The following is a 12,869-nucleotide window of genomic DNA, read 5'->3' as shown; positions in this document are numbered from 1 at the left end:
TGGAGGGGGTATGTGTAGGGGGAGTGCAGGGCCCCACCTTTGCTCAGCCCTGCCCCAATTCCACCCCCTTCCCAAGGCCCTACCTCTGCCTCTTCTCCGCCTCCTCCCCCGAATGCGCTGCAACCCCACTTCTCCCCCTCCCTCCAGGAGCGCCGGCAAACAGCTGTTCGGTGGCAGGGGAAATGCTGGAAGTGGGAGGGGTGGGAACACGGCACGCTTGGGAGAAGAGGCGGGGGAGGGGGGAGCTTGGCTGCCGGTGGGTGTGGGCAGAGCCTGCCCTGCAACATGAGCCCCAGCAGCCGGCAGGACCAAGCTTCTGCCCCCGCAGGGGAGCATGGTGGGCAGAGAAGAGCTGGTGGGGCTTGCAGCCCAAGCAGTGTGGGCTTGGCCGGGGCCACTTTGGAGCCTGGGCCCGGGGCCATGGTAAACCCAGTACTGCCCAGGCCCCATCCTGCCTGCTGTAAGGCTGTTCCCTTTGTGCTGGGGCCGCTGGGACCAGGGCTGCTCCGGCCACACCGCCCACCCGCCCAGTGCTCACAGCTCGGCTGGGGGGCGCCTTCAGGGGAGGGGATGCCGGTCAGCTGGGTGTTGGGCTGGTTGGTGTGGCCAAGGCATGCTAACCATGGGGGTCGGGCTGGGTGGCATGGCCCGGGGAGGCTGGGGCCACGCGGCCCAGCTCTTTGGTGCTCTGGGGGTGCTAGCCTGGGGCAGGAGCTAGCAGCCTGTGTGTGTGTGGCGGGGAGGTGGTGCTGGGCAGGGGCCAGCGGCCATAGTGGGGGCTGGGCTCCGGTGGGTGTGGAAGGGGGCAGGGCCTTGGGCAGAAGGGGCAGGGCGGGGGGCTAGTCTCCCCAAGCCCAGGGTTTTCCCACCACCCATGATCTCATCCACCTTTTCTCGCTAATATCCTGGGACCAACACAGCTACAACAACACTGCAAACAAAGAATAACCAGACCCTCCTGGATCCATGGTCCTGTTGGTGAAAACTCCATCAACAGTGCCAGCCAGGGCTCTGGCAGTGGGAGCTCCCTCTCAGCAGCACAAGCCAAGATTTTCCCCTCACTACAGCCTGCACTTATAGCTCAGAAAAGTCCTTTCTCCATGTGCCAGGAGCTCTATTGACTATGTTCGGGTTCCTGGGGACCATTTCGGCATTTCCTTGCATGTTACTAAATAAGCATAGCAAAACAACAGTACTTTACCCGGAATTGAGCACCCACTGATTGCTTCCGTGTGTTGTTGAAGTTATTGTCTGTTCCTGGCAAGACCTGAAACCAGACCTAAACATGTATATCACATACTCCAACATCATTCCCCTGAGCTCCCAGCCCGGAGCCCTGTCTCTATTTGAAGATCAAGCCCATAGGGTGCTGGGAAAAGGACAAGAGAATGGATTTCAAAGGAGGAAAAGGTGAGTATGCATGTGCCAGGGAGACAAAAGGGAAAGCCCACTGCCACAAAAGGAGGAAGAGCTATAGGAGCAGAGACAGATTCCAATGTGCAGGGCTGCCTGTCCTCATTCTCTCCCCCACCTTAATTGTAGACATCCCAGATGGGAGAATCATGCCACCAGGACCCAGTTATTGGTTGTCCTGGGGACCCCATGGTTCTTACCTTGGCTTTAATGTGAGGCATCAAAGTCCCTGTTCTGGAGACTGTGGCTGGATAAAGAAAAAGGTAACACTGAGTTCTGCAGCCCCATCCCTCAAACCAGGTGAAACCATCAGCAGACACGGAAACCTCCCCACAGGTGCAGAAAGCTTGTCCTGGTAAACCCTCTTCCCCAGAAAAAAGTTTAAGCTTCACATACTGAATACAAATGAACGAAACCCTGGTAAAACAATGAGCTTAAGAACAGGAAAGGAACACGTGGAAAACGTGCAGGTACATAAAACAGATCTAGGAAGTAGCATCTGGGGCACTGAGGGAAATTGCTTATCAATTTACTGAACAACCGGCCACCATCTTTGAAAGAGTCAGGGACAACTGGGGAGGTGTGAGAAGAAAGGAGAAAAACAGAAATAGTGCCAATTTAAAAAAAAAAGTAAGAAGAGGGATCCTGACAATTACTACTACCCTGCAACTTTTATCCCTATCAGAATAATGGGAATGTTAACAGTATAAACAAAAACAAAAAACCCCTGAACCCACACAACACTGAATATCACGAAGACAACTCAACTATGAGCAACAGTCAGCATGGGAGGCTTATAAAGAGTCATACCAGGTAAGTTATTTAAATAATTTCAGGATGAGGTTAAAAACAGATAAAATAGCATTGAATTTAGTGAAGGATGTGATACAGTCTCGCACAATATGGATACAACATTGTCACCTGAACTGAAGACTGGCTGAAAGACCATAAACACAGGACAAAGATAAACAACAAAGAAATGAGCTGGGGGGATGAGGTTCAGTCTTATTTCACATTTTCATTAACAATCTGGAAGAGGTAAGCAAACAAGATGTTAATGACATTTGCCCATAGAGCTACACTGGAAAGAGTTGGAAATCCCATCAAGGACAGAAAAATGCTGAGACCCAGGTTATTTATTTAATTTGCTAAATGCCAACAGGTAGCTGGAGGAGCTGAACAAGACATAAAATATAAAGTGAGCACTGTACACTTTGTATTGTGTTGTAATTGAAATAGATATTTGCAAATGTAGAAAAACACCAAAAATATTTAATAAATTTCGGTTGGTATTCTATTGTTTAACTGCGATTAATTGAGATTAATGTTTTATCACAATTAATTTTTTTGAGTTAATTGCGTGAGTTAACTGCGATTAATTGGCAGCCCTATATAATATACATATTGTGTGTGTGTGTGTGCACGCAAGCACGCGCATGCATGTTGGAAAGTCCCTGCAATTCCGTTCACCCATGTCAAATATCCCACAGCACTTTGCAAAGTTGAAGTGATCTTTGGCATTAGAAAATAGGAAGTCTGTCAAAGCCAAAATACATGAACAGCATATCCTAGCGCAAGTTGGGGTGTACCTCCTATGCCCAACTGGTTCGGAATTTAGCATGCAAAACAGAGATGAGAAAAGTACAGAACAAAACAAGTTAAAGAACTGTTACAAACTGGTGGGCTGGATGTTCATAACACGTAAATAGTTTTCTAACTTGTAACTATAAATACTACTAGCTGAAATGCATATATTTGAAGCACACCTTCTGTATAAGGTGAACATACTGAAAGAATTTGCTTCCCAAAAGGAGGATTGTTTTGTGACTATTGGGCCTAAAAATTGTACCTCAATTGTAAGCTCAAAACTAAGAAATGAGTGAAAGTTCCTAACAATAACCATAAAAAATAGGTCAAATTGTTTACAACACTGAATGTAGAAACAAGTGGCAGAGAACCAAAGAAGCTGGATTAGTCTAACCCAAAAAGGCCATGTTGATATAATCCAAGGACTGTTGAAATTATGCTTGGAGAAACAGAAGGCGTGGAACCAGAAATTAATAGATCAAAACTGGTGTTATGGATAGTATGCCTAATTGGTGAACAAAATAATGAGGGGGATGAACTATGCAACCCTTGGGCTTCTTAAATAAACTTTTGGGAAAAAATCTTCAGTTCAGCTCTCCTTCTCTTCTCTCGTCGCACTTTGCATCATAGTCCTGGTCTACATTACAAGTTTAGGTCGAATTTAGCAGTGTCAGATCGATTTAACCCTGCACCCATCCACATGACAAAGCCATTTTTGCCGACTTAAAGGGCTCTTGCAATCGATTTCTGTACTCCTCCCCGACAAGGGGATTAGCGCTGAAATCAACATTGCCAGGTCGAATTTGGGGTAGTGTGGATGCAATTCGACGGTATTGGGCTCCGGGAGCTATCCTAGAATGCTCCTTTGTGACCGCTCTGGCAGCACTTTCAACTCAGATGCACTAGCCAGGTACACAGGACAAGCACCGGGAGCTTTTGAATTTCATTTCCTGTTTGGCCAGCATGGCGAGGTCATCAGCGAAGGTGACCATGCAGAGCTCATCAGCGCAGGTGACCATGCAGTTCCAGAATCGCAGAAGAGCTCCAGCATGGACCAAATGGAAGATACTGGATCTGATCGCTGTATGGGGAGACAAATTCATGCTTTCAGAACTCCGTTCCAAAAGATGAAATGCCAAAATATTTGAAAAAAATCTCCAAGGGCATGAAGGACAGAGGCTATAACAGGGACCCGCAGCAGTACTGTGTGAAACTTAAGGAGCTCAGCCAAGCCTACCAAAAATCCAAAGAAACAAACGGCCGCTCCGGGTCAGACCCACAGATATGCCGCTTCTATGATGAGCTGCAGGCAATTCTAGGTGGTTCCCCTACCACTACCCCACCCCTGTACGTGGGCTTCTGCAAGGGGGGAGTCTCACACAACAGGGATGAGGATTTTGGGGACGAGGAAGATGAAGATGAAAAGGAGGATGAAACTGTCCTTCCCGACGGCCAGCAACTATTTATCACCCTGGAGCCAATACCCTTCCAACCTTCCCAAGGTGGGCTCCCGGACCTTGAAGGTGGAGAAGGCACCTCTAGTGAGTGTACCTTTGTAAATATAATACATGGTTTAAAAGCAAGCATATTTAATGATTAATTTGCCCTGAAGACTTGGGATGCATTTGTGGCCAGTACAACTACTGGAAAAGTCTGTTAATGTGTCTGTGGCTGCAGCGGAAATCCTCCAGGGACATCTCAATGAAGCTCTCCTGGAGGTACTCCCAAAGCCTTTGCAAAAGGTTTCTGGGGAGGGCAGCCTTATTGCATCCTCCATGGTAGGACACTTTACGACGCCAGGCCAGTAGCACGTAGTCTGGAATCATTGCAAAACAAAGCATAGCAGCGTATGGCCCCGATGTTTGCTGGCATTCAAGCAACATCCGTTCTTTATCTCTCTGTGTTATCCTCAGGAGAGTGATATCATACATGGTCACCTGGTTGAAATAGGGGAATTTTATTAAGGGGACCATTCAGAGGTGGCCGTTCCTGCTGGGCTGTTTGCCTGTGGCTGAAAAGAAATCATCCCCGCTGTTAGCCACGGGGTGTAGGGAGGGGTGAAGCGATCATCCCAGAGATTTGGGGGGTGGGGGGAATGACCTTTGTACTGAAAGCACATGTGCTATATAATATTAACAGCTTGGTTCACCGTGAAAGAATCTACCTATTGTTCTCTAACATGTGTCTTTTTAAATACTACTCTCCCTTTTTTCCTCCCGCAACTGCAAATGTTTCAACGTTGCGACTAGCATCTCCGTCTCAGAGGCTAGTGCAGATAAGAAGGCGAATAAAACCGCACTCATGATTAAATGTTTTCTGAGCTCATGCAGTCCTCCCGCACTGAAAGGGCTCAGCAGAATGTGTGGAGGCAAGCAATGTCAGAGTCCAGAAAAGCACAAAATGAACGCGAGGGCAGGAGGGATGCGCGAGAGGAGAGGTGGTGGGAGCAGAGGAGAGGTGGCGGGATCAAGATGATAGGCGGCGGCAGTGTGATGAAAGGAGGCAGGCTGCAATGTTGAGGCTACTGGAAGATCAAACCGATATGCTCCAGGGTACGGTTGAGCTGCAGGAAAGGCAGCAGGAGCACAGACTGCCACTGCAGCCCCTGTATAACCGACCACCCTCCTCCCCAAGTTCCATAGCTTCCTCACCCAGACGCCCAAGAACGTGGGGGAAAGGGGGGCACTCCGGGCACCCAACCACTCCACCCCAGAGGACTTCCCAAGCAACAGAAGGCTGGCATTCAATAAGTTTTGAAGTGAAGTGTGGCTCTGTCCTTCCCTCCTCCCCCACCCCTCCCGGGCTACCTTGGCAGTTATCCCCTAATTGTGTGACGAATTAATAAAGAATGCATGAATTTGAAACAACGATGACTTTACTGCCTCTGCAAACGGCGACCGACGGGGGGAGGTCGGTTGGCTTACAGGGAAATAGAGCGAACCAAGGGGGCAGGTTTTCATCAAGGAGAAACAAACAACTGTCACGCCATAGCCTGGCCAGTCATGGAACTGGTTTTCAAAGCTTGTCTGATGTGCAGCGCGCCCTGCTGTGCTCTTCTAACCACACTGGTGTCTGGCTGCGCGTGATCAGTAGCCAGGCAATTTACCTCAACCTCCCACCCCACCATAAACGTCTCCTGCTTACTCTCACAGATATTGCGGAGCACACACGAAGAAGTAATAACAATGGGAATATTGGTTTCGGTGAGGTCTACCTGAGTCAGTAAACTGCGCCAGCACACTTTTAAACATCCAAATGCAAATTCTACCACCATTCCATTTGAGCATAAGCTTTCGTGAGCTACAGCTCACTTCATTGGATGCATTCAGTGGAAAATACAGTGGGGAGATTTATATACATAGAGAACATGAAACAATGGGTGTTACCATAGTGATCACTCTGGTTACAGTATGTATGGTAACACCCATTGTTTCATGTTCTCTATGTATATAAATCTTCCCACTGTATTTTCCACTGAATGCATCCAATGAAGTGAGCTGTAGCTCACGAAAGCTTATGCTCAAATAAATTTGTTAGTCTCTAAGGTGCCACAAGTACTCCTTTTCTTTTTGCGAATACAGACTAACATGGCTGCTACTCTGAAACCTACCACCATTCTGCACTTGCTCAGCCTATAGTTGAACAGCTCCTGACTACTGTCCAGGGTGCCTGTGTATGGCTTCATAAGCCATGGCATTAAGGGGTAGGCTGGGTCCCCAAGGATAAATATAGGCACTTCAACATCCCCAGCAGTTATTTTCTGGTCTGGAAAGTAAGTCCCTTCCTGCAGCTATTCATACAGACCAGAGTTCCTGAAGATGCGAGTGTCATGTACCTTTCCCAGCCATCCCACGTTGATGTTGGTGAAATGTCTCTTGTGCTCCACCAGTGCTTGCAGCACCATGGAAAAGTACCCCTTTCGGTTTATGTACTGGCTGCCAAGGTGGTCCGGTCCCACGATAGGGATATGTGTTCCGTCTATTGCCCCATCACAGTTGGGGAATCCCATTGCAGCAAAAGCCATCCACTATGACCTGCACATTTCTCAAAGTCACTACCCTTGATAGCAGCAGCTCAGCGATTGCGTTGGCTACTTGGATCACAGCAGCCCCCACAGTAGATTTGCCCACTCCAAATGGATTCCTGACTGACTGGTAGCCGTCTGGCACTGCAAGCTTACAGAGGGCTATCGCCACTTGCTTGTGAACTGTGAGGGCTGCTCTCATTTTGGTATTCCTGCGCTTCAGGGCAGGGGAATCATCCCAGACCTTCAAAACTATGCCATCCCACCAGTCTGTGCTTGTTTCCCGGGCCCAGAATCAGCGTTCCACAGAATGAGCCTGCCCCATTGCCATCAGGATGACCAAATTGCCAGGGCCTGTACTTTGAGAGAAATCTGTGTCCATGTCCTCATCACTCTCATCACCACGCTGCCGTCGCCTCCTCGCCTGCTTTTGCAGGTTCTGGTTCTGCATATACTGCATGATAATGTGCAAGGTGTTTACAATGTTCATAACTGCCACGGTGATGAGTGGGCTCCATGCTTGCCGTGGTATGGTGTCTGCAGGAGAGCAGAGTTGTAGTGGAAGCAGTGGCTGATGACAGATGCCAAGAGAATAGATATTTATAGAGAAAAATGAGAGGACCTGCGAGGTGGATTCATGAGAGCAGAATTGCAGCGGAAGCGGGAGCCCATGACTGCCAACATGGAGAAATTCACTATCGAGACAAAAGCAGGAGAGCAGAGTTGCAGCGAAAGCAGTGGTTTAATGATGACCGTTAGCAATCCTACTGCACTGTCTGCTGAAAGCAGTATGGCACCTGCATGGAAAAAAGGCGCAAAACGATTGTCTGCCATTGCTTTCACGGAGGGAGGGGCAACTGACGACATGTACCCAAAACCACCCGCAACAATGTTTTTGCCCCCTCAGGCATTGGGAGCTTAACCCAGAATTCCAATGGGCGGCAGAGACTGCAAGAACTGTGGGATAGCTACCCACAGTGCAACGCTCCGAAAGTTGAGGCTAGCCACGGTACTGTGGATGCACTCCGCCGACTTAATGTGCTTAGTGGAGATACACACAATCGACTCTATAAAATCGCTTCCTAAAAAATTGACTTCTATAAATTTGACTTAATTTCGTAGTGTAGACATACCCAAAGTTCATCCCCCTTCCTGTCAGCACTGCAACTCATCTGAAGGACCTTCTTCCTGAGAGAAAGACCGGCTGGCCTTGCTCCTGTTTAAGGAACTTTGTTTTCGCCTGCGAGTACTAAAAGTCATCGATTTATCATACACAATGTGGTCGTAGCTGTGTCGGTCCCAGGATATTAAAGACACAAGGGAGATAATGTAATATCTTTTACTGGACCTACTTGTGTCACTAAGAGACCTGAAGAAGAGCTCTGTGCAACTCAAAAGCTGTTCTCTCTCACCAACACATGTTGGTCCAATAAAACATATTACCTCACCCACCTTGTCTCATTGCATTATCATGTCATCCAGTCCTCAGCCCACCAGTGGGGATATATGATTAGCAGCACTACAAAAGCACTATATTGTATTCTCTACCCTTATGGTGTTATTTTATGCCCCACTGGACACTGAGGTGCTAAAGGAGCACTCAAGGACGATAAAGCCATTGCAGAGAAACTAAATGAATTCTTTGCATAGGTCTTCACGGCTGAGGATGTGAGGGAGATTCCCAAACCTGAGCCATTCTTTTTAGGTGACAGATCTGAGGAACTGTTCCAAATTGAGGTATCATTAGAGAAATCTTTGAGGGGGTCAACAATCATGTGGATCAAGGGGATCCAGTGGATATAGTATACTCAGATTTTCAGAAAGCCTTTGACAAGGTCCTTCACCAAAGGCTCTTATGCAAAGTAAGCTGCCACAGGATAAGAAGGAAGGTGCTCTCATGGATTGGTAACTGGTTAAAAGATAGGAAACAAAGGGCAGGTATAAATGGTCAGTTTTCAGAATGGAGAGAGGTAAATAGTCATATCCCCCAGGTGTCTGTTTTGGGACCTGTCCTATTCAACATATTCATAAATGATCTGGAAAAAGGGGTAAACAGTGAAGTGGCAAAATTTTAGATGATACAAAATTACTAAAGATAGTTAAGACCCAGGCAGACTGCAAAGAGCTACAAAAGGATCTCTCAAAACTGGGTGACTGGGCAACAAAATGGCAGATGAAATTTAATGTTGATAAATGCAAAGTAATGCACATTGGAAAGCATAATCCCAATTATACATATAAAATGATGGAGTCTAAATTAGCTGTTACCACTCAAGAAAGATCTTGAAGTCACTGTGGATACTTCTCTGAAAACATCCACTCAGTGTGCAGCAGCAGTCAAAAAACCTAAAAGAATGCTGGGAATAATTAAGAAAGGGATAGATAATAGGACAGAAAATATCATGTTGCCTCTATATAAATCCATGGTACGCCCACATCTTGAATACTGTGTGCAAATGTGGTCGCCCCATCTCAAAATAAGATACATTGGAATTGGAAAAGTTTCAGAAAAGGGCAACAAAAATGATTAGGGGTATGGAACGGCTTCCGTATCAGGAGCGATTAAGAAGACTGGGACTTTTCAGCTTGGAAAAGAGACAGCTAAGGAGAGATATGATTGAGGTCTATAAAATCATGACTGGTGTAGAGAAAGTAGATAAGGAAGTGTTGTTTACTACTTCTCATAACACAAGAACTAGGAGTCACCAAATGAAATTAATAGGCAGCAGGTTTAAAACAAATAAAAGGAAGTATTTCTTCACACAACACACAGTCAACCTGTGGAACTGCTTGCCAGAGGATGTTGTGATGGCCAAGGCCATAACAGCGTTCAGAAAAGAACAAGATAAATTCATGGAGAATAGGTCCATCAATGACTATTAGCCAGGATGGGCAGGAATGATGTCCGTAGCCTCCGTTTGCCAGAAGCTGGGAATGAGCGACAAGGGGATGGATCACTTGATGATTCCCTGTTCTGTTCATTCCCTCTGGGGCACCTGGCACTGGCCCCTGTTGGAAGACAGGATACGGGGCTAGATGGACCTTTGGTCTGACCCAGAAGGGCCATTCTTATGTTCACTGTTTCTTTCCTTTTATCCTATCTCATTCTCTTGGCTTTTCATTGAATCCTGAAATCAACTATCCTGTGATCATCCAAACCTGTGTTGTTTAAGGAGAAAGGATCCAACCAGATGACAGCACTGACCAAAACATAACTAACCAGGGCCCAAGCAACAGGTGTCATGGTCGACATGCCAGCCAAAGCATCCACTGATAACTAACCAGCAGTACAGTATTCCAAAAACATAATCAAAAGCCATATTTCACCCATCTTTTCTATCCGGTCTCTCCTCCACCTTTGTGGCTGTCTGTTTGTTAAGAACAGGATGAATGAATATCTTTCACATCAGGACTGAGAGTAAAATTAACCTTCTCCTGTTCATCATAGAAAATTTGCTCTGAAAATAAGAGATTCTAATATTTTGACTACAAAAGGAGAAAGACATTGATAAGGTCTGACTAAGTTTGTTTTGCATAATCACTCAACAACAGTTTCAATAGAAATGCCTGTTTTAATTTCCTGTTTTTTCCTGTGCCTAATTAAACTTAATTTGAATGAATGCTTTTGGGTGTTTGCCAAGTAACAGAGTAAAACCAAGGCTTTGTTTAAAGATAACCCTGAACCATGATGTCAGTACAGTTTTGGGCTGCACATACAACTGCATGGACTGCCATATCACAAAGCAAGGCAGAATAGTCTGACTTTGGAATACTGCAGCTGTGCCTGGGATATGGAGTCATCTTTGTGAACCACATAATAGACAAACTGAAGAGAGTTCAAAGAAGAGCCATGGCACTAATCAGGGTGGAAAGAGCCAGACTATTCCATTCTTTCACTAAGAGACAGTAAGGGAGGGAAGGGAAAACTCTTCACAAATACATGAAGGCATAAACACCAAGAACGGGGAGAAAAATTATAAAGGGCAACTCCTCAGAATCAACTAGCAAAGATGAGGGTGCTATAAATAATGTTAATTAGGGCTGTGAAGTGATAAAAAAATTAATCACGATTAATTGCACTGTTAAACAATAGTATAATACCATTTATGTAAATATTTTGGATGTTTTCTACATTTTCAAATATATTGATTTCAATTACAACACAGAACACAGTACTCACTTTATATTTATTTTTATTACAAATATGTGTGCTGTAAAAAAATGAAATAGTATTTTTCCAATTCACCTCATACAAGTACTGTAACAGAATCATAGAATATCAGGGTTGGAAGGGACCTCAGGAAGTCATCTAGTCCAACCCCCTGCTCAAAGCAGGACCAATCCCCAATTAAATCATCCCAGCCAGGGCTTTCTCAAGCCTGACCTTAAAAACTTCTAAGGAAGGAGATTCTACCACCTCCCTAGGTAACGCATTCCAATGTTTCACCACCCTCTTAGTGAAAAAGTTTTTCCTAATATCCAACCTAAACCTCCCCCACTGCAACTTGAGACCATTACTCCTCGTTCTGTCCTCTTCTACCACTGAGAATAGTCTAGAACCATCCTCTCTGGAACCACCTCTCAGGTAGTTGAAAGCAGCTATCAAATCCCCCCTCATTCTTCTCTTCTGCAGACTAAACAATCCCAGTTCCCTCAGCCTCTCCTCATAAGTCATGTGTTCCATACCCCTAATCATTTTTGTTGCCCTTCGCTGGACTCTCTCCAATTTATCCACATCCTTCTTGTAGTGTGGGGCCCAAAACTGGACACAGTACTCCAGATGAGGCCTCACCAATGTCGAATAGAGGGGAAGGATCACGTCCCTCGATCTGCTCGCTATGCCCCTACTTCTACATCCCAAAATGCCATTGGCCTTCTTGGCAACAAGGGCACACTGCTGACTCATATCCAGCTTCTCGTCCACTGTCACCCCTAGGTCCTTTTCCGCAGAACTGCTGCCTAGCCATTCGGTCCCTAGTCTGTAGCTGTGCATTGGGTTCTTCCGTCCTAAGTGCAGGACCCTGCACTTATCCTTATTGAACCTCATCAGATTTCTTTTGGCCCAATCCTCCAATTTGTCTAGGTCCCTCTGTATCCTATCCCTGCCCTCCAGCGTATCTACCACTCCTCCCAGTTTAGTATCATCCGCAAATTTGCTGAGAGTGCAATCCACACCATCCTCCAGATCATTTATGAAGATATTAAACAAAACCGGCCCCAGGACCGACCCCTGGGGCACTCCACTTGACACCGGCTGCAATCTCTTTATCATGAAAGTTGAACTTACAAATGTAGAATTATGTATAAAAAAAACTGCATTCAAAAATAAAACAATGTAAAACTTTAGAGCCTACAAGTCCACTCAGTCCTACTTCTTGTTCAGCCAGTCACTCAGACAAACAAGTTTGTGTACATTTGCAGAAGATATTGCTTCCCTCTTCTTATTTACAATGTCACCTGAAAGTGAGAACAGGCATTCGCATGGCACTGTTGTAGCTGGCGTCACAAAATCTTTACATGCCAGATGCACTAACGATTCAAATGTCCCTTCATGCTTCACAATTCCAGAGGACATGAGTCCATGCTAATGACGGGTTCTGCTCGATAATGATCCAAAACAGTGCAGACCGACGCATGTTCACTTTCATCATCTGAGTCAGATCACACCAGCAGAAGGTTGATTTTCTTTTTTGGTGGTTTGGGTTCTGTAGTTTCTCTCATCAGAGTGTTGCTCTTTTAAGACTTTTGAAAGCATGCTGTACACCTCATCCCTCTGAGTTTGGAAGGTATTTCAGATTCTTAACCCTTGGGTCGAGTGCTGTAGCTATCTTTTGAAATCTCACAT

General features: G+C 46.0%; 1 protein-coding gene across 1 annotated transcript in view; it reads right to left on the bottom strand.

Moving 5' to 3' along the window:
- The window catches only part of LOC144264756 (myosin-IIIb-like), a 140,142-nt gene that overhangs the window by 63,119 nt on the left and 64,154 nt on the right, over nucleotides 1–12,869 (bottom strand). Inside the window, exons 16-17 of the mRNA XM_077816554.1 lie at nucleotides 1,614–1,660; nucleotides 1,202–1,267 (exon numbers count right to left, since the gene is read on the bottom strand). Of these exons, the coding sequence (XP_077672680.1) occupies nucleotides 1,202–1,267; nucleotides 1,614–1,660 (113 nt within the window). The remainder of the gene's footprint in view (nucleotides 1–1,201; nucleotides 1,268–1,613; nucleotides 1,661–12,869) is intronic.

The sequence above is a fragment of the Eretmochelys imbricata genome, chromosome 5, assembly GCF_965152235.1.
Source record: "Eretmochelys imbricata isolate rEreImb1 chromosome 5, rEreImb1.hap1, whole genome shotgun sequence".
NCBI lineage: Eukaryota > Metazoa > Chordata > Testudines > Cheloniidae > Eretmochelys > Eretmochelys imbricata.
The sequence above is the reverse complement of the archived record's forward strand: the minus strand, read 5'-3'. Positions and strand labels throughout refer to the sequence as shown.